The 21,883-nt window shown below is 34.1% G+C and overlaps 1 protein-coding gene across 3 annotated transcripts in view; it reads left to right on the forward strand.

Moving 5' to 3' along the window:
- The window catches only part of BMP5 (bone morphogenetic protein 5), a 127,901-nt gene extending 106,520 nt beyond the window's left edge, over positions 1–21,381 (forward strand). The window contains exons 4-7 of one of the 3 annotated variants that reach the window (XM_003254122.4): positions 608–802; positions 14,341–14,417; positions 15,776–15,886; positions 19,350–19,594. In XM_003254122.4, the coding sequence (XP_003254170.1) occupies positions 608–802; positions 14,341–14,417; positions 15,776–15,886; positions 19,350–19,499 (533 nt within the window). In that variant the 3' untranslated portion in view covers positions 19,500–19,594. Of the gene's footprint in view, positions 1–607; positions 803–14,340; positions 14,418–15,775; positions 15,887–19,349 lie in introns of all 3 variants that reach the window. The other 2 variants (XM_003254123.4, XM_030802819.1) reach the window with 2 other exon arrangements.
- Positions 21,382–21,883: the final 502 nt, after the last annotated feature.

A 21,883-nucleotide genomic window follows, 5' to 3' on the forward strand; every position in this document is an offset into this window, starting at 1 on the left:
CTATTTTTAATAACTGCGGTTTAAAGCAGACCTCCATCCCCAGACTAGGCTTCCAGAATGACTTGTGAAGAGCTTTAAGTGTAGTGCAGCTTAGTAAAGGTAGCTGGGCACTGGCCAGAAGTGAAGGTGGAAAGGCTATCAGCACTCATTAACACTTGAAAGGCTTCGAATAGGCTGGAGAAAGCAGAAACACCCCGCCAAGTATTTGGCTTTTATAACTTACAGGAAAATTATAGGGCATTTAGTGCCGAAGAGCCCATAGCTAATATTTTTTAAATTGTTATTTAATGTGGACATTTCGAAGCGAATGAGTAGTCAAATCTTCCAATTTATAGTATTCCTGACTTCAAGGTCTGAGAAGCTCTCAGAGAGTGAAAGCAGCTGGAGGGTGTTCTGTGCTGGAAGAATGATGCAAGATGAAACACCATAGATGGATAATTGTCTGTAATAGTAAGCCTCAATATTTATAAGAATCTTGGCCTGTAAGGAAGGCATTCTGATAATGTTTTAAAACTTTTCCCCTTTTCAAAGTACCCTCGGAATTCATTCACATCAGGTAATTGTTCTTTCTTTTTCATAAACCAAGGGCTTTTGTATTACGTTCTAGGACGCAGTATCAACGTAAAATCTGCCGGTCTTGTGGGAAGACAGGGACCTCAGTCAAAACAACCATTCATGGTGGCCTTCTTCAAGGCGAGTGAGGTACTTCTTCGATCCGTGAGAGCAGCCAACAAACGAAAAAATCAAAACCGCAATAAATCCAGCTCTCATCAGGACTCCTCCAGAATGTCCAGTGTTGGAGGTAAGAATAAACCCAAGCAGCAGTTATGCACAGAGAGTTATGGGGTCGTATGTTGCAAATCAAGTAGCCACGATAAATTTACCCTCTATATATACCTTTGGATGGTACATTAAATCTTCCAGTGATGTTTCTAGCATCCCAGAATGTTTCATCAGTGAATCACTCAGCAATTCATTTTAAAATACGTATGAGTTTCCTTCATATGTTGAAAGATTCAGTTCCAATTAAAGTCAAGATGACAGTAATAAAATTATGAAATGGCTCATCAACAAAATCTAGCCAGAACTGAGCTACAAAACTTGCTGAGCTAACTTCCTCAGGGCCTCTCAAAAATGGATGGTCAACCAGGTAAATTAAACACAAAATCCTTTCTTTCGTACTTAAGTCAATACATGTGAATTATGCTACTCAGTTTTATTTTTCTGATATTAGCAGGAGAAAGACATAAGAAGACAATGATTAAAATAGTATTTCTCTTTTTATTATTTGGAGGACTATTATCTAGATAATTTTCTTCACGTGTGTCTACACACACACACACACACACACACAATCTTTCAACAAAATATTACAAATGCACAATTGATGTCAGTCTTTGCAAATTAATCTGTTAATTATAGAGGGATCAAATTTCAATTGACCAGAAAGCATCTAACTGCCAGAATTTGTAGTGGCTTAATTGTGTTATTTATACCAAGAAGTACCTTGTTTAGTCCAGGATGCAAACAGTAAGCTGTTAGATGAAAACGGTGGCTATTTTAGTCCAAAAATTGATTTTGTGTATAAAAATAAATTTGAAGGGGGAACTCATCCTGGAACATCTCAATTTAGTACCACATACTTATCTATTTGTCAAATATCCATTCCTCTGTGATAATGGCCAATTTATGCATAGCACTCTGCCAGGCATGATGGATGAACTGATAAACAAAAGAGACATGATTCCTATATATATTATTTTAGCAAATTGAAATTCTAACTTCAAACAGTCTTTGTCATTATTCCTAAAATCTTCATTTTTCCCAGGTTACTTGCAAGTGACAGATCATATAGCAGCCATTTATTACTCAAACATGCATGAGTGTTTAGATAAGAAATAGATGAAGACCTTTATTTGTTTGTTTTTATTTGCTCAGAGACGCTCCATAAAACTACTAGGTGGAATTCATTGGACTTTTCCTAAAGGGTAGGCACCAGGAGAATCATGTTAGAAAGAAGTCCTATTTGTGTATCAAGCAACAGAAGCAGGAGGGAAGATTTCTGTATGGAATTGCATTATACTGAATTAAATGCTACTTATAAGGTGATGTTTTAAAATAATTTTCCAACAAAGAAATTCAACCACTTTTAGTAAAGCATGACACTAGTGCCTTATTACAAAGCTATTTTTTAAAGATCTTCACAAGATATTTAGTTTGGCAAAAAGTTGTAATTAATTAATATGAAAGGTGGAGAAAAATAACTTTGTAAGACCTTTTCTTCCTGGTAAATACTAGGCTGTCAAACTTGTATATTTTTCTTTTCATGTAGAATGGTTCTAAGTTTGGTTGAAATGTTTTTAATTTAATGTAGCAGACTGTATTAAGAAAAAGTTTTGCTAAACCTTGAATAGAATAGTAAATAATTTTGGAGGAAATTACAAAGGGAAAAGTAGAAGTCACATACTTATTATTAGAGCTCATAATGACTCTGGCGGAGGTGTTCCAGTGACTGAAATCATCAAAGTCCTTTTCCCTATTGGTTAACTCTATTTATCTTCTCTTCCTGACCACAAGAAACAAATGTACATCTATAAGCAGAGATGAATAATAAAACACATGGAGCAGAAATCACGTAACTTTTCACCAGTTTCCTAACACCATTTAGAGTACAAAATTATTCTAATATAGACCAATATTTTCTTTTTGAAATTTTGTCATTGGCAACCATTTCTGTGAAATATGTGGTAGACGGTTTTGGAATGTGTTCATATTTTGATAAGAAGAAGAAAGAAAGTAGCTGGTTTGTGTCTATAAGACTTAACCTTTCAATAGGTAGTAATCAAGCAGTCTGGGAAAATCCTCATAGGATTTGGTCTAAAAGACAGGGCTTTAAGGAAAGGGAATGCTCATATAAACAGAAAATTTGATACTTCAGAGACTTGAAATGCCAGTGAAATTTAAAAATTATCCAAATATAAATAACAAAGTTGTAATCGTAACAAGATTTTACAATAAGATATTGTGCAAAGGCTCTATGGATGGATAAGAAGGGGTGGGGTGGGGATGGATTTAGGGAGGAAAGTTGTATTGCATGTTTGCCTGATTGCTGGGTTTTTTGCAAAGCATATTGTCAAATGTTGAAAATCTCCATTAGTACAGAAGAATTAAAACCCAAGTCATGTCTGCTGTCTTTATCCCATTTCTTTTCTACTTCAACGATTCTTCCTTCTGACTTCCCAATGTTCTTTTTTTCTTCCATATTCCTGTGGGAGAGCCTAGAACAGAAATCAGCACAAAATGGGAGTCCCTAAAATACTTGTTGAGTAAATTAACCTGTTGACAGCATAGGAAAAACTAACTTCCTTTTTCAGGTAAAGGTATATAGAACCATTATTTCCAGGTTTCCTGCAGAAACTGCCCGGCAATGCTTGTTCCTCTTCAGGTTTTTGGCAAGATGGTTGAACAGATACATTGTGGAAGATATTTCCTGTTTCATGTTGAGGCAGTGCAAAGGGTATTTCTTTGAATTTGTGTATGAGAGGAATGAAAATGGAGCCAATAGCTAAATTCTGAGCTAGCTATCCTTGAAGATATAAAGGCACTAGGTGGATAAGATTTTTTAAAAAACCTCCAGAGCATGACACTGCTTGAAGGAGTACATTCAGTGTTGAAAAGAATAGAGTACAGGCATGCCATGTTTTATTGCTTTTGCTTTATTGTGTTTCAAAGATAATGTGTTTTTTACACACTGAAGTTTTGTGGCAGTCCTGCATAAAGCAAGTCTATTGGTGACATTTTTTCCAACAGCATTTGCTCACTTGGTTTTTCTGTGTCACATTTTGGTAATTTTTGCAATATTTCAAAATTTTACTATTATTATTAGATTTGTTATGGTTTATGTTATCAGTGATCTTTGATATTTATTGGTAATTGTTTTGTGGCACCACAAACTTTACCCATATAAGATGGGAAGTAAACGTGTGTGTTCTGATTGCCCCAACGATCGGTCATTACCCCATCTCTTTCCCTTTTCTTGGGTTCCCTATTCCCTGAGACACAATATTCAAATAAGTTCAGTTCGTACCCCACAATGGCCTAAAGGTGTTCAAATGAAAGGAAGATTTGCACATCTCTCACTGTAAATCAAAAGCCAGTAACGATTATGCTTAAGGCATGTTGAAAGTCCAGATAGATTGAAAGCTAGGCTTCTTGTGCCAAACAGCTGTCAAGTTGTGACTGCACAGGAAAAGTACTTGAAGAAAATTATAAGTATGACTTCATCAACACAATAATGATAAGAAAGCGAAATCGTTTTCTTGCTGATGTGGAGAAAGTTTGAGTGGTCTGGATGGAAGATCAAACCGGATGGAAGATCAAACCAGCCACAACATTCCCTTATACCAAAGCCTTATTCAGAGCAAAGCCCTGATTCTCCTCAATTCTATGAAGGCTGAGAGAGCTGAGGAAGCTGCAGAAGAAAAGTCTGAAAGTAGCAGATATTGGTTCATGAGGTTTAAGGAAAGAAGCTGTCTCCATAGCAAAAAAGTGCAAGGTGAAACAGCAAGTATTGATGAAGAAGCTGTAGCAAGTTATCCAGGAGATCTATCTAAGATCACTGATGAAGGTAGCTACACTGAACCACAGACTTTTCATGTAGATTAAGAAGCCTTATTTGGAAGAAGATGTTATGTAGGACTTTCATAGCTAGAGAGGAGTCAATGGCTGGCTTCAAATCTTCTGACAGTCTGACTCTCTTGCTGTGGGCTAATTTACCTGGTGAGATTAAGTTGAAGACAATGCTCATTTACCATTCTGAAAATCCTTGGACCCCTAAGTATCATGCTTAATCTACTCTTCCTGGGCTCTGCAAATGGAACAACAAAACCTGGATGAACAGTGCTTCTGTTGATAGCATGGTTTACTAACTATTTTAGGCACACTGTTGGGACCTATTATCCAGAAAAAAGATTCCTTTCAAAATATTACTGCCCATTGACAATGTACTTGATCACCCAAGAGCTCTGATGGAGATATACGAGAAGACTAATGGTTTTTATCATGCTTGCTAGCACAACATACATTCTGCTGCCCATGGATGAAAGAGTAGTTTTGACGTTCAAGTTTTATGATTTTAAAGATTTATTTTGTAATGCTATAGCTTCCATAAATAGTGATTCCCCTGAAGGATCTAGGCAACCTCCTGGAAAGGATTCACCATTCTAGATGCCATTTAAGAACACCCATGATTTACGAGGGGTTGAAATATCAACATTAACAAGGGTTTGGAAGAAGTTGATTCCTACCTCCTGGATGACTTTGATGGGTTCAAGACTTCAGCGGAGGAAATCATTGCAGATGTGGTAGAAATAGCAAGAGAACTTGAATTACAAGCGGAACCTGAATATATAGCTGGATTGCTGCAATCTCATAGTAAAACTTGAATGAATGAGGAGTTGCTTCTTATGGTTGAGCAAAAAAGTGGTTTCTGGATATAAAATCTTCCTGGTGAAGATATTGTGAATGCAGTTGTAATGACAACAAAGGATTTAGCATTTTAAATAAGTTTATTTACTAGAGTAGAGGCAGGATTTGAGAGGATGGACTCTAATTTTAAAAGAAGACCTTCACAAAGTAAAGTGCTATCAAATAGCCTTGCACACTACAAGGAATCTTTTGTGAAAGGAAGAGTCAATCAATGTGACAAATTTTACTGTTGTCTTTTAAGAAATTGCCACAGCCACATCAACCTTCAGCAATCACCAACCTGATCAGTCAGCAGGTATCAACATTGTGGCAAGACCCTTTACTAGCAAAAGGATTACAACTTGCTGAAGACTCAGATGGTCACTAGCATTTTTTAATCAATAGATTATTTTTAACTAAGGTATGTACATTTTTAAAGATATAATCCAGTTGCACACTTAATAGACTGTAGTATAATGTAGCATAACTTTTACATGCACTGGGAAACCAAAAAATATTGTGACACTCACTTTATTGTGATGTTCACTTCATTGCAGTGGTCTGGAACTAAATACACAATATCTCCCCAGTAAATGTCTCTGACATATACCTGTAGGAAGAATCCAAAAGAACTAACAGGGCAAATGGCAAGTCCTGGATCATTACAGAACTGCTAAGAAAGATTGCTTATTGGCCTATTGTATGCTGGATACTGAGAATCTTTGAAAAATAATCCAATCATGTAGTGGCCTTGCCTACGTCCATGGTGATTTCGTAGGGCAAGTCTTTGGTATACAGGTGCTCTTCAACTTACAATGGGGTTATATCCCAATAAACCCAAATAAAGTTTACAGTACCATAAGCTCAAATATCATAGCTTAGCCTAGCCTCCCTTACACATGCCCATAACATTTACATTAGCCTACAGTTGGGCAAACTCCTCTAAAACGAGGCCTATTTCATAATTAAGTTTTGAATATCTTATGTAATTTATTGGACACTCTACTGAAAGTGAAAAACAGAATGGTTGCGTGGGTACTCATAGTATGATTTCTACTGAATGTGTATTGCTTTCAAACCCTCATCAATTTAAAAAATCTTAAGTCAAAGCATTGTAAATCAGATAAAATGCATAGTTACTAAAATGGAAACATTCTATTCTTGTTCTCAACTTTGATAGGCACTATCTCTTGCCTAATGAATACAATGTAAATTTATGCCTCTTTGAACAACAGATATTGGTCAAAACAAGAAAATAATTAATTGAAGTTATTTCCATCGAATGTTTTATATTATATAATTAATACACAGTTTTAGTGTTTAGAAATAATAAAATCATAAATAAAGCTAAAGTTCTCCCTTGTTTACCTAATCCATACATAATAGATTACCTTAATATGCTGATATCAACATGGTACAAACCTCTCTCTCATCTCTTTTGAGAGAATATATTTTTGTTATATGCTTTTAATTACATGAGTTATATATTTTACAGGTTTTATAAACAATGTTTAGCCATATTTCAAATAATGTGAGCTAATTCTTTTCAACTGTTGCAACTTTGTATTGGCATCAGTTTATTTAATCATGTCACTCCGGAAAGACATTTTGCTTTTTTTCCAAGTTGGCACTCCCAAAATAAATGCTGTACTGAAAATCCTGCAATGCTGCACAAGTGAGAATATTTCTAATCCACGTAATTATGACAGTAACTAATATTAAAAGTTGCTATCTGTGCCCTGAATCATGAAAAATTCTGGAAACCCGTGCTGAAACAAGTATGTTGATGCCTATAATATGTTGTTAGCTAGCTCTCTCTCTCTATACATTTATCTATCATCTATCCATCATTTAATATCTAATACTGACTTCACTACTTACTAGTTGTATAATCTTGCACAAGATATGTTACCTCTCTGACTGTTTCCTCATGTATAAACTGGGAATGTTAATTATACCTGCCTTGCAGAGCAGGATTACATGAGTTGTGAGGATTAAATGAGTTATTATATATAACTAATTTAAAGTAGTGGTACGTGGCAAATGCTCATTAAGTGTTGAACATTATAATTGGTTTTATAGAACTGGTACACAAGGAGTTCAGACTCTTACATCAGAGAAAACTAGAAGTTCACACTCTCTCTTATAAGTACTCATACCTGTGGTCACAGGATTTCTTATCCTTTGAGACTTTAGAAGCAAGAGAAATTTTAGAGTCTTTAACCTAATTTGGCTAATCTATATTAGCAATTAACTACACACTTTAAAAAAGACTTGCCAACAGACATTAAGGCATTGTGTCCGTTGTTAAATTTCTCTCTAGGAAAAATCCACAGGAAGAATATATCTTGGTATAATTTCTTATAAATAATATTTATTCAATATCAAATAAACTCCCGTTACATGCCAGACACAGCATTATATGCTATATAACTAAATGCTATGCACTATATTAACTATATGGCCCAAAATACTACATGAGGGACTTATCTGAGAATAAATAGACATTTTCCAGAAATACAGACATGGATGAAACCATTTCAGGTTGTAGAAATGAAATGGCTCTGCAGTTGTAGAGCCATGGACCATTGTCAAATGGCTGGGGTATGTGTGTGTTTTTATGTGAGAGGAATGTGGTATCAGCTAGGAAATTATTAAGGGGCCAAATCATAAAGAGTAGGGTATGTGATAATGAGGAGCAGTGATGTCTTTGCACAGGCAATTGGAAAAAGAAGAATCATAATCAGATATGCATTTTAAAAAGTTAATTTTGGCCACAGAGTGCAGAATGGAATGCCAAGGGTGGAGACAGAAAACTCAAATAATGATTAGGTTCTAGTATAATACTCCAAGCAATGAAGATCATAGATTGGAGAGAGAGATGTAGGAACCAAAACACACTGGATAAGGCCAGCAGGGGTTTGAAGAGGGTGGATAACCCAGGACTCTGGAGAGGGGAGTGTTGAGAATAAGCGGAATGTGTAGGGAAAAGATACAGCTATAAGCCGAATTGTTAGATGTAGGATGAGGCTGACCAAATACCACAGGAAACAAAGAAAGAAAAAATATAAGATGGAGCCTCCTTGGGGAACATCAACACAAGTTCCTGCCTGTACGTAAGTACAGGCAGAGGAGAAAAAGAAATTCCATAAAATAAGCCAAAAAAAATATCAGAGATGTCACAGAGGAGCAGGGATAAAGTGTTATTTTAGAAAAAGTTACCAGAAGAGGACATTGAGGAAGTATGAGGCAACTAAGAGAGCAAAGGACTTCCAACAGGATACCTAGATTAAATGGTGAAATTGATCAACTAATGGGGCTTTGCGGATCCATTTAATACAGGATCAGAGGGGAAAAAATGAAAATCAAGAAGCTTATTAAATTTTTTGGCCTGGCCGACTGATGGTCCTATTAACAAAAATAGCAAACATTGAGTGTGAGGTCAGAAGCAGAAATAGTGAGCGGGAGGCATCAGGGAACTGTCTTTTAGAGGTGTCTAGCAAATTCAGGTTTGTGGATAGATTTTTATATCAAAGAGCTCTAAAGTGAGGATGTTAATTACATGATCCACATGGATACTTTGCTGAGCAGAGTTATGCAAACACGTTAGAGTTATTTTGTGGTGTTTTGTGTCACACATTGGTACCTACACAAACACAAAATTGTGTTAATGTATCTACAAAATAAACAACAGTACTTACTACTGGCTTTTGTGTAAATGCAAGTGAATAATTCACTGGGTATAGAAGATAATGATTAAGCTAGAGCAACAATAGCATTTTAAAGCCACTTATCTTTGAGTAGGATTGTTATTTATTTTTGGGCTTATCCTGAATTTTTTTACCCCCAAGGTCATATCAAAATTCACATTATGGTAGCACCATTCCTGCTCTTTCAACTCTTGTACCTTCATTCATTTGTCATTTTAAATTTCTATAAATAAATTAAGGTCTTCTGTCCTGATGCTTTAGGTGTCAACTTCCTTTTTCCCTTTTTCTCTTTGGGAAATAAGAGTGAAAAAACTAACATCTTATTTTTTGCTTTGAAACAGCAGCATATCATCATATTTAGCTCATTTAAGCTGTTGTCATGGTTAAATGTTAAGTTTTATTTCTGATTTTTCTTTGCTTTTATAGCTATATCTGTGTTTCATCCCTTTAAGAAACTAATACTTTGTTCTGAAGAAAAAAAATGGTATATGAAGGTTTTTGGACTGGATTGTCTTTGTCCAGTTCACAGCAAGTCTATCCCATGTTTATTTATTTATTTTTTTCAGGAACTAGTATGCAGAGCTTTGACAGTCCATGCAGATTTCTAGAATTTGTTTTTACTGATACCTAATAATTATACATGTTCATGGGGTACATGCGATATTTTGATAGATGATTACAATGTGTAATGATCAAATCAGGGTAATTAAGATATCCATCACATCAAATATTTATCATTTCTTTACATTGGAAACATTCTTAATTTTGTCTTCTACTTATTTTGAAATGTAGAATTAATTATTGCTAACCATTGTAACCATACTGTGCTATTATTGAACACTACAGCTGATTTCTTCAATAAGTTTTTTAAAAAGCTGTATTTTTGTATTCATTAACCAATTGTTCTTCATCTCCTCTTTCTGCTACCATTCTCTGCTTTTGGTAACCACCATTCTACTCTCTATCTTCATAAGATCAATCTTTTTTTTTTTTTTTTAGCTTACACATATGACTAAGAACATGGGAGATTTGTCTCTCTGTGCCTGGCTTATCTCACTTAACATCTTCCAGTTTCATCCATGTTGCTCTAATTGACTTTTTTTTCTTCCTTTTTTTTTTTTTTTGTTTTTGAGACAGAGTCTTGCTGTGTTGCTCAGGCTGCAGTGCAGTGGCACCAACTCGCTCACTGCAAGCTCTGCCTCCCAGGTTCACGCCATTCTCCTGCCTCAGCCTCCTGAGTAGCTGGGACTACAGGCGCCCGCCACCACGCTGGGCTAATTTTTTGTATTTTTAGTAGAGATGGGGTTTCACCGTGTTAGCCAGAATGGTCTCGATTTCCTGACCTCGTGATCTGCCCACCTTGGCCTCCCAAAGTGCTGGGATTACAGGTGTGAGCCACCGTGCCAGGCCAATTTCATTCTTTTTATGGCTGAATAATAAGCTGTTGTGTATATGTACCATGTTTTCTTTATCCATTCATACATTGATGGACACTTATGTTGCTTCTGTATCTTGTGAATAGCACTGCAATCAATATGGGAGTGCAGATATATATCTTCAACTTATTGATTTCCTTTGTTTTGGATATCTACCCAGTGGTGAGATTGCTTGATGATATGGTAGCTCTACTTTTACTTTTGGGAGAAACCTCAAAAAAGTGGTTGTATTAATTTACATTTCCACCAACAGTGTACTAGTGTTCTCCTTATCATATTCAGGAATTTTTGTGTTTTACCAACTTTTACCTCCACATATTTATTTTGTTTTTCATGATTTTATTCTAAGACAAAAAAAAATCAAACTAAAGAAAATCGAACTAAAGATTAAATTTATAAATATCTAGAAACTGATCATAAAGAAATTTGCGTACAGTATTTAATGATATTTTTACTATTTTGGCATTGGCTTCCTAATATTATTACTATTAAGAGACAAAACAGAGAAATATTATTGATAACACTTGCACTATGGATAAGACACGTTGGTTTACTTTTTCTAGTGTCGATTGTAGAACATTTTAATAATTTATGCCATCACTCTTCATTTGTAGGCAGGTTCATTAACAGAATTATATCCATTTCATACTAATCTCCTAAAGGCTGCCCATCAGTATTTTAAAAGACATAAATCTAACTTCCTTGCCCTTCCTCCCACAGCTTATTCTGCCAAGAATTTAGAGTAAACCTAACTGCAGGCTTTTCTAGTTTGGGTACAACATTTACTTCACTCACTATCCATTAATTTTTATTTCTGACAGAATAAGCATATGGTCCTAATGCTCTATGAAATCAGACTCTTGGAACCAGATTCTGGTACACATTTCATTGCTTGTTACATTTATGTGATGTTACATTATATACATCACTTAGCCTGCATAAAAAGACATATATATGGAATAGATATATTTTGACTTTTAAGTTTTATTTTCTTTATTTTTTATATACATAGAATTCAAATAACCATATTTGTAGTTTATGGCTTTTCATATAAACATGTATGTGCTATTGGCTACAATGCTGTTATTCATATTTAATATTTTTAATTAAGACAAAGATGAATAAATATTCCCATTATTATCTAATGCAGAGTTTGAAAAAGTAAGGCCTAATAACCAAATTAAGCCTATCATTTGTTTTTGTATGACCTACTAAGAGTGATCTTTACATTTTAAAATGTTTGCTTGGAAAATAAGGACAATATTTTGAATATGAATCATATGAAATTCAAATTTTAGTATCCATATGCAGTTTTACTGGAATATAGTCACACCCATTCATTTACATATTGTCTATGGTTGCTTTTATACTACAGCAGCAAAATTGAGTAGTTGCAAGGAGACCACTTAGCCTAAAATATTTACTATCTGTCTCTTTAAAAAAAAGTTTAAAAAACTTTTAAAAAGTTTGCTGACCCCTGGTCCAATGCATAGCTAACATTTGTTTTTTCCCATTTTGTATATCAAGGAGTTTATGAAATCAAGCCAATAGTAGAATCAATTATTTCCTTTCTCTAAACATGATCGAGGAAATTTAACCATTTCATGTTTAGTGTTAAAGTGTATTTGTCCACTGCCTGAACAAAGTTAGCTGCAAGGGAGATATTTTCCTGAAGAAGAACCAGAACGTAGAGTCTGAAATAAATCCTCTCTCCTCCGTTTCCCATTATCTACTTATTTAATCTGTTTTAATGAAGTTAATTGCATAGTAGGAATAAATAACCTAGAAGAAAAATATCTTGATTTCAAAATTTAATCATTAGCTTGTTTTTTAGATTAACATTTAACAAATAATTGCTTGAAGTAACCATGAGAAGCAAGGCCTTCTATGATGGGCTCCTTTGATCTCTAACTTGCCTGCACTTTCATTAGAGGTTGAGAGTAATTAAACAGGAAGGTGACACTTTAACAAAAACTGTAAAACAAATTATTTTTAAATTTTATTTCTTTAATATTTTATTTTAGAAATAATCAAAGTGGACTAGTTTTTCAAATGTAATTTGTACAAAATGTGAGCAAACCCCACATAAGACAACAATGAAAAATGTTCCATAAATCTCTGTGTTTCTTCTGTATTTTACTTTATTCCAGATGCAAGATTGAAATTCTACATTTATATTTAATCATTTAAAACAATTATAAAAAGTTATGGGTATTTCAGATTACATTCCAAAATATGTAATGATAGTATTTCACTTGCCTCAAATCACTTATGGAACACTATGAGAAATTTGTCCATTAACTCCTCAGATACTTTTTTGAATGTTTATTGTATGCCAGCCACTGTTCCTGGCACTAGGGATACATCAGTGAGCAAAACAGAGCCAAATGAGATCCTTGCCCCTACGAAGCTTATATTTTAGTGGGAGGAAACAGACAAGAAGCCATGCATAAATAAATGAGGAAATGGCACAGCATTTCTAAAAGTGATAATTGAGATGGAAAAAAAATCAGAACAAAGTGAGAGAAATCAGGTGTATCAGGGTGAGAGTTGCAATATTAAAAGGGTAGTGAAGGCCTTGTTGAGATGTTGCTTAAGCGACGACATGAAGATGCAGGAATTAGCCATGTAGCTATCCAGGGAGAGGGACTAGTGAGAGAAAAGGCTCTAAAGTGGGAGCAAGGTTGACTGTGAGTGAAACAGCAAGGAGGTGTGGTGGCTGGAGTAAGGTGAAGGAGAAGAAGAGTGAGTCAGAGGGGTAATAGGATCAAATGAATCAGAGGGGTAATAAGACCAAAATGTAAGGATCCTTGTAACCACTCTGAGAATATTTCACTCTTAATGATATGAGGACCATAGAGGGACTGGCAGGGAAGTGATGTAATTAAGTTTGCTTGTTAAAAGGTCCACTTGACTAGTTTGCTGTAGAGGAGCAAGGGCAGAAGCAGGGAGACTGGCAATGAGGATATTGCAGTAATTCATGCCAGAGATTATGGTGTCTTGGACCAAGACCAATTATGAAGGGCCTGAGAGCAGGTGCATTTTGGACTTATTGAAGATAGGGTGTGAGATTTCCTGACAGATTGGATGTGTAAATGAAAGAAAAAAAAGAGAACTATTTTGATTCTTGTTGTTTTGTTTTGGTTTTTATTTTTTAAACCAGGCAACTACCGTCAGTCAAGAATGAAGTCTACAGGTGGACAGGATTTTGGGGGATGATTAGAAGCTCAACTTGTGGTATCCTGAGGTTAAGATATTTATTAAAATAAAATCAGCTAAGTAAGATCCCAGTATTTGCCTCATGGAAGATGTTAAAAATTATTGCACAAATATTTTTATATATATATATATTTTATATATATATATCTCAATATATTAAGTACCCCTGGAGTATGAATGAATTAATGAATAAGTATTCATTGAACAGATAGTACTCAATGAACGACAGACACCACGCTGTGCCTTGTCAAGTAGATGGCCTAACAGAATCCATGTTAGAGCTTCATCAGGTAAATGGTATTGTCTACATCTCACAGAAGAAGAAACTCAGGACAAGTAACTTGACTGAAGTTCACATGGTTAGTAAGTAGTTCTAACTTTAAGATTGAAACTCATTTTCCACAACTTCAAATAAAACTCCTTTAAAAAATCTTACCAGTGATCTCGCAAAAGAAATATTAGTATATCTGTAAGCAACCATTTATTCAAAATGTGGTTTTTATCTTCAGATTATAACACAAGTGAGCAAAAACAAGCCTGTAAGAAGCACGAACTCTATGTGAGCTTCCGGGATCTGGGATGGCAGGTAGGAATTTTCAGTCAACTTAGGTGCTTCTTTTCTGAATTATCATAAATCCTTAGTAAGTCATAGTCTTTGGCAGTAATTTTCCAATATAATACCCAATGATTTTTGACATGACCATTTAGAATATGGCTTATTCACTTTATTTTCATTTCCCAATTAACCTTTTACCATTGAAACATGATTAGTAGGTTTCACAGTCAAACAAAAAAAACTACGCTGAATGAGACATAGAACACTAAGATATTTAGGAAGAAAAAAAGAGTGCTGTTGTTTAAGTATTCCAAACTTTTAATTTTATTGTAAATAGAAGATTTGTTCATATTAGTATAAGTAGCTCCACTAAGCCTCTAAGGGTCTCCAACTATTGGGCTAGGAAATAGAGCCCTCAACTATAATGTCCCTGTCATGGGGAAGATGGCACACATTTTTTTTTCTTGCACTTAAAAATGTATTGCTATCTTTTAGGTAGCCTTTAGAAACAGGATGAGGAGGAAGATTTCACCAAAGTAATTTTTTAATGGCTCTATGTGGTGACAGTTTAAAATGAAATTTTAAGACTTCTCCTAATATTCTATTACAATGGATTGTCATATATGAGTTCCTGTATTGAGAAATACTATGAAAATGTAAATATACTCAAAATTTATGATAAACTTTCAATGTGAATAACTCAATAATTCTCACATTTGTGCCAAGTTTTATTTTTCTGTGGGAAAAATATCAAGGCAACCATTCATGTACCAATTCTTTAGCTTCCCAAAATTTATCATGTTCAGTTTTTAGGAATTTGCTCCAATTCATTTTTTCTAAAGAGACTATAAAGTTAATGCATGAATGGAAAGAAAAACAGCATGCAGAAAAAAATATTAAGGCTTTAGGATGTTGTCAGACTTATAAAACTAAGAATGAGTTCTTAAGAAGTAATGAGAATGATCTCAATTAACTTGATTCTCTTTTTTCTTTTGGGTTCACTTGAACTTTCCAGAGTTCATCATTTCCTGTTTAAACAATATTTAGAATGCTATTTTCTTATAATAGTTTTATTCATGAATACATGTTTAATACATACTATGAATATCTTACATAACTACCTCTTGGGAGTAATTAGAGAGGACAATTTCTTGTGAAAATATTTATACTTCTGTCCTAAACTTCAGCTTAAAATTAAAGGGTGTGGGGAAGATAATTCCATTAGAATAATTGTTGGACCAAGAATATAAACCTATTCAGATACAATGTATTTCAATAACTTTTAAGAGGATTTTTTTTAATTTTTACTTTGGTGATATTATTTTTTCTTGTTTTTTTTTTTTTTTTTTTTTTTTTTGTGTGTGTGTGTGTGTGTGTATGTGTGTCAGGACTGGATTATAGCACCAGAAGGATACGCTGCATTTTATTGTGATGGAGAATGTTCTTTTCCACTTAACGCCCATATGAATGCCACCAACCATGCTATAGTTCAGACTCTGGTAAGCTTTGTTTTTAAAGGATTAAAAATAGCTTAGAATGCAAGCATATTATAAAGTTGTTTTAGAGGAAAGCATCTATTTACAATTTTTAATGCATTATTTTATCTTCTCAAACTCATTTGTTTCTTTTTAGAGCTGAAGTAACAACTGTGGGTATAGTCAGGAAACTCGGGCTAGTTTAGAGTAATCCCAATTACACAATGGAGAGGGATTCAGCTAGGAAAACTGGAGTAATAACATGAAATGGTCATCTTGAACTGTTTGTTCATTACACAGTGTGACTAAGCACACAGGTTCCCTGGGGCTGTTTTTAACCTAGCAATTCATTAGTAATCATTGCAAAAACATTGAGTAATAGCTGTACTAAATTTCATCTGAGGGTTTTTAATTATTTAAGAATGTTCTATAACATATTTTGGTATTATAAAAGTTCTTCAATGTAGTATACAGATAGGAAACTATATTTCTTATTGTTCTCCTCGTTTTCCTGTAATCTTTAAAGTAGAAATTATACTTCCTTTTCTTTATTCCTCACTCTCAGAAACTTAGCAGTGATTAAATCTCTAATAATCTAGGCTTATTTTTATGAATAATGTACTGAAGGGTTGACATGATTAACTGATTGCATTCTCCCTAATGAGCTCATGAAACCTATTGAGAGTCTGATGTACCTCATAGTATCTGACCTATCGATTTGGCAGAGGAAGAATCTCCCTAAGACTAAATGAGAGGCTCCTAGAAAACATACCAGACTATGTGATATAATTTTAAATCAATGTTTGGGCTAATATAAAAATTTTAACTTTTGTATTTAAGAAGAATGGGAGAGAACACATTATTTTAGAATCAAGGCTTGATGGGAGTGGAATTATTTGGTGGATGCCAGTAAGAGAAAAGTAGATAGTAGAAAAACCTATCTTTGTGGGTGAGGCTTATTTATGGAAAAAGAAAGAATTACTCTTAGAATTCGTGAAGATTTGACTTTCCATAAGTTTGCTATTTTCCCCCACAATTAGTTTAAAATTTAAAGATGAGTTAAGGAATAAACAATGATATCTATGAACTGGCAAAAGCAAATACTTGAATGACTTGATATTTACTGGCATCTTTATTGACTTCATAAAATACTACAGAATATCTAGACACCAAAAAATGAAATCTATAACAACTAGAGCATGAACATTATCAAAGACTGGAAATAACCCTGGGCTAGAGAGCAACAGAAAGGTAAAGCAAATACACATTTTGATAATAAGTGATTTATAAATATTCTTCTTTTTATTGATTCATGACCAGCGAGAATGCCTACTTTAGTGCCATGTACAAGGTATAGAGTAAATTTCTAGGGGGGGGGGGTTTAAAGTCTGATATGACTTCACCTTTGCTATCTGTAAATATAAGCTCTTCTTTATATGGAATAGTGTTTCCAGGAGTATGGAGAGTAGGTAGGCTTTGCAAGGATGGACGTTTTGCATTCAAACTTCTACCACTAAAAGAATTTTTAAGAAGCTAACTTTTCTCTTTGTATATGAGAACTCATGTTGACATGAAAGCATATCAGATAAAGAAGAATGCTGTTATTTCATCCTACGAAGAGAACTTCATGATCACTGTCTTTCTGTAAGGTCATAGAGTAACTCCTATCAGTGGAAGTAATACTACTTAATTTCTCAGAAAGTTCTTTGCCTCTTTTTATCATCATTTCGATGACTATGAAAGCAGACTTTTGCTTCCTTAGATATGGATCTAATGTATCAAAGATTCCCTCAGGCTTAGCAATGCCTACTTACTGAAAAATATCCTTTGTCAAATACCCCCCCTCTCTCATTTTTTCTTTTTTAAAATAAATAAATACGTATTTTCAGCTCTTGCGGCTGTAGTAAAGTATCAAAAAACAAACATAAAAAAAATCTGACACAAACTTGGAACAAGAGTCTGCTCTGTATCTCCACCCTGGGATGTAGGACATAAGTCATTGCAAAACTGGAGCATACACGGGAAGTTTGATTTTTTTTTTCCTGGTGTTGTGCATGCTTTATGTTTGTTCTGTGAAGGACATGAAACAAAAAGACCGAGGAAAGCATGTTTGTGACTAATATATTGAGAAACCATTCAAGAACAATCTATTTTTTTCCCGTTAGGCTGCCAAGGCCATTGAAACATCAGGATTATCAATCATGTATGTGTGGGTTATGGAAGATAAAGCTGATGAAGGACATAAGCTGCATCAGAAATTTGTAGAAACTATCCAACTTTTAGTTTTGTGAGGTCTTAGGAAATTTCAAGTTCATGTCAGATCACCTCATTTTTCCTGCTGTTTCTGTCCACATGCAAGGCTCCTATATCATTTCAGCCAGGACGTTGTACAGCCAAAACTGTAAGAGGCTGTATTCGCTTTCTGTGGATCCCGTAAGACTCATCGGTGGGGTTTCCCATAAACTCCTCTGGGGGAAGGGCCAGAATAGGTGGGTGGGAAAGGGGGGAACTGTGTTCTGGCTCTTTGCCCAATTATTTCAAATCATAGGCGGACTGCCAGTCTGATCAAAATTATTATCAACCCTTTACTTAAGCATTTCACTTTTCATGTACAGACACATTTTTAGGCTTTTGGGGAGGCGGCTGTTCATTTGTAAAGTCTCTAGGCCCTTCGCTTCTGATTTAGCTTAGCCTGCTTTTCGGCACTTGTCTAGGGGGCAGGCAAGGGAGAAAAAGAGTAAATGGATATTAAACTCCAGCCAATGTGATAAAAAAATTCTATGAAGAGCTGAAATCATTGCTTTAAGGCACGTATTGGATTATACATGGATTTTATTTTATTATGATTTTTATGCTTCTTTTACCATGGAAAATTAAGAGTTGGCATAAAATGTATGATTTATTGTTTAATTTTCCTTTTAAAAGATAACTCTTAGATCCAAATCTTTCTGCAACTATGTGTTTTCATTGATTTGCTCTTGTAACTTCCATGTTCCTCATGATATATATAGAAATAGTCATTTCAACTAAAAGCAATAAAGTGCTAGTTGCTGTGTTCTTTCCCTAGGAAAACTTCCACTGAATATTCTATAGAGGAAGTTTTCTTTATTTGGTGAGATATTTTTCAAGGTTCAAACACATAATTGAAATGGCTGGGTTGATTCCAGGTGTTTTTTTTTTTATTTTATTATTACACTTTTTAGGTTTTAGGGTACATGTGCACAATGTGCAGGTTTGTTACATATGTATCCATGTGCCATGTTGGTTTGCTGCGCCCATTAACTCGTCATTTAGCATTAGGATTCCAGGTGTTAATGCTTAAGAATACATCCTTCAGTCCCCCACCCCAGTCATGGAATAAATGGGAGAAGGGCGATCAGCTTAATGGTGTGCCTGATTATGAGTGATAAAATAAGCATATCATTTTAAAACTGCAAAAAATGTGTATTTTATTTCTTAATAAAACAAAATCTTTTGTCTTTCCCAGGTTCATCTGATGTTTCCTGACCACGTACCAAAGCCTTGCTGTGCTCCAACCAAATTAAACGCCATCTCTGTTCTGTACTTTGATGACAGCTCCAATGTCATTTTGAAAAAATATAGAAATATGGTAGTACGCTCATGTGGCTGCCACTAATATTAAATAATGTTGATAATAACAAAAAGATCTGTATTAAGGTTTATGGCTGCAATAAAAAGCATACTTTCAGACAAACGGGGAATTTCCTAAAATTAGTCTGGCTCATTTGGCTCTTTTCCTATGTACAATATCATGTATATAGTCATTTTTATTTATTTAAAGGTATATATTCTCTTTTGTGGATGCTTTATCAATAAAATCTATTTTATAGGCCACTACTTTATACAATAGATCATCTAGTCTAATTTTCAATGGGTTATGCTGAGTCCATTCAATTCCATTTCAACATTTTTTTCTAATACAATTTTATATAATTTTCTGAGATTAGACAGAACTCCTGTGACTGTTTAATATTGTGGAAGGAAATTGAATAATTTAGTTATATTGTGCCAATGAAAACCATGATAGAATATTTATTTAGAAATAAGACTTAAAAAAATAACGACCCAAACAAAACTTCTTGGATAAACACAATTTCTCTTTTAGAGTTCCTGCTTCATTAGACAAAGTGAAATGTTGAACTGGATTTGAATAAATAAACAGTAGGCAGAACATAGAAGCTGAAAGATTGCACATAATTGTTTTAACTGTTTGCTTTAACAGAACTGGTGTAACTGTAGGAGCATGTTCCTTTTTGGCTTGTGGATTGTAGATTTTGCAAAGAGCTCAAAGCTTCAGGAGACAGGCTTGAGCCTGTGTCCATAGCTTTCCAAGTTAACACTAATTGTAGTACAACCTTCTTACCTCAAATAAATCATGTCTGCCTATTATCTAGAATACTACTGCTGCAGAATTTTTTTTTTCAGATTTAAAAACCTAGTCCAAAATAAAGAAACATTTACATGTGCTCCACTTTCCTCCCCACAGGCAAGAGTCACTGCATGCATAAAATGTACAAGAGCAGAAGATGCCGAAAGAACCATTTTCTTTAGCTCTCCTTTATAACTGAGTTTGCTGATTGATGTGATGCAAGGGATTTTATTTAGAAGTAAAAGCACTGAAACTAAACTGGAGGAAATTACCAAAAGTCCCAGAATGGCTTTGACAGAATTGCCATTTCTAAAGAACAGCTGAAATTCATTTTTCATATCTTTGAGAGTGAGCTCAATGAAAACCTTATTTTGTAAAGGGATTTTGTAAACCTTCTTCCAAGCACAAATAATTCCAAACAGGAAGGTTCTGGTGTGTGTGTGTGTGTGTGTGTGTGTGTCTCTGTGTGCATGTGTGTTCTTCCCTCTAAAATTAATTTATTTTCTCTATCTATTAGAATGCCCTCTAAGGCCTTTCTTTAACACACACTGACTTTTTGAAGAATGATCTTTTGATTGATAACTTGCTATTTATGGTGACTCTGTGGTTAGGCTTATTTACAGTTAATCTAAAATATTCATAAAGCACCATTTATTAATCATCCTTTTGGATCTTTCAAACAAAACATATCAAAAATGTCTTCAAAAATGTTATGGCTTTGTTTGTAATTCAGGTATATTAAAATGTTCTTTTGAAATACAGTTTATCTTAAAGAAAATTTGACAGTAACTATATTAAGGGGTACATTAAGTAATATATTTTCAATTAATGGTGTACCATTGAGAGAATAAGAAATGGAAGTCTATTATTTTATTCTTTAAATGTGCTGTTTAAATATGTTTCCATATTTTAAAATATATTAAACGGATGCTAATTTCTGCTGTTCTTGATTTGGTTCTTTATTTAAAAGGAATACAAAATGTAAGTATATCATAAATTGAGACAATAAGAATATTTATCAAATGTAAAGTGTTTGTGGATCACATGATTCTTTGTGTTGTTCTTAATTGCCAAAATTATTTTTTGTGTTGTTAATAGTTATCTCACTATTAAATGTGCAAAGCAACAATCCATGAATTAAAGATTTTCTTAATCTGTTCAAACAACAAATTTTAAAAATAGCAAAAAATAATTAGAATGGAGAAATATCTCATTTGTTCTTTTTCATATGAGAAGGGAGGTAATTGGCATCAGGGTTTTTGCATTTTCTAAAATTACCTATGTGTATAATATGCACATATACTCAATCACATTATTTTCTAATAACTATTACAGTAAACTCTTAGTATCACCTTGGTGATACTCAAGCTATTACTAGAAACCAGAATAATTTGGCCTATTTTAACAGGTCTTCATTTAGGTCTTTTTAGTTAGTTAATGACGTACTCGTGTTTTTGATTGTTTATTTTTAATTTTTCTGCTTTATACTTGTTTTTACTTTGTAAAGTGGCCATAATCCTTTTTGGAAATAGAAGGGCATAAGTCATAAATATTCAAATTCTTTAAAACTAAGGCAAAAATAGTCTGCATTAAACTAAAGAAATTAAGAAAACACAGGCAGAAAATCCAAA

The sequence above is a fragment of the Nomascus leucogenys genome, chromosome 22a (genome assembly GCF_006542625.1).
Source record: "Nomascus leucogenys isolate Asia chromosome 22a, Asia_NLE_v1, whole genome shotgun sequence".
In the NCBI taxonomy this organism is placed as follows: domain Eukaryota; kingdom Metazoa; phylum Chordata; class Mammalia; order Primates; family Hylobatidae; genus Nomascus; species Nomascus leucogenys.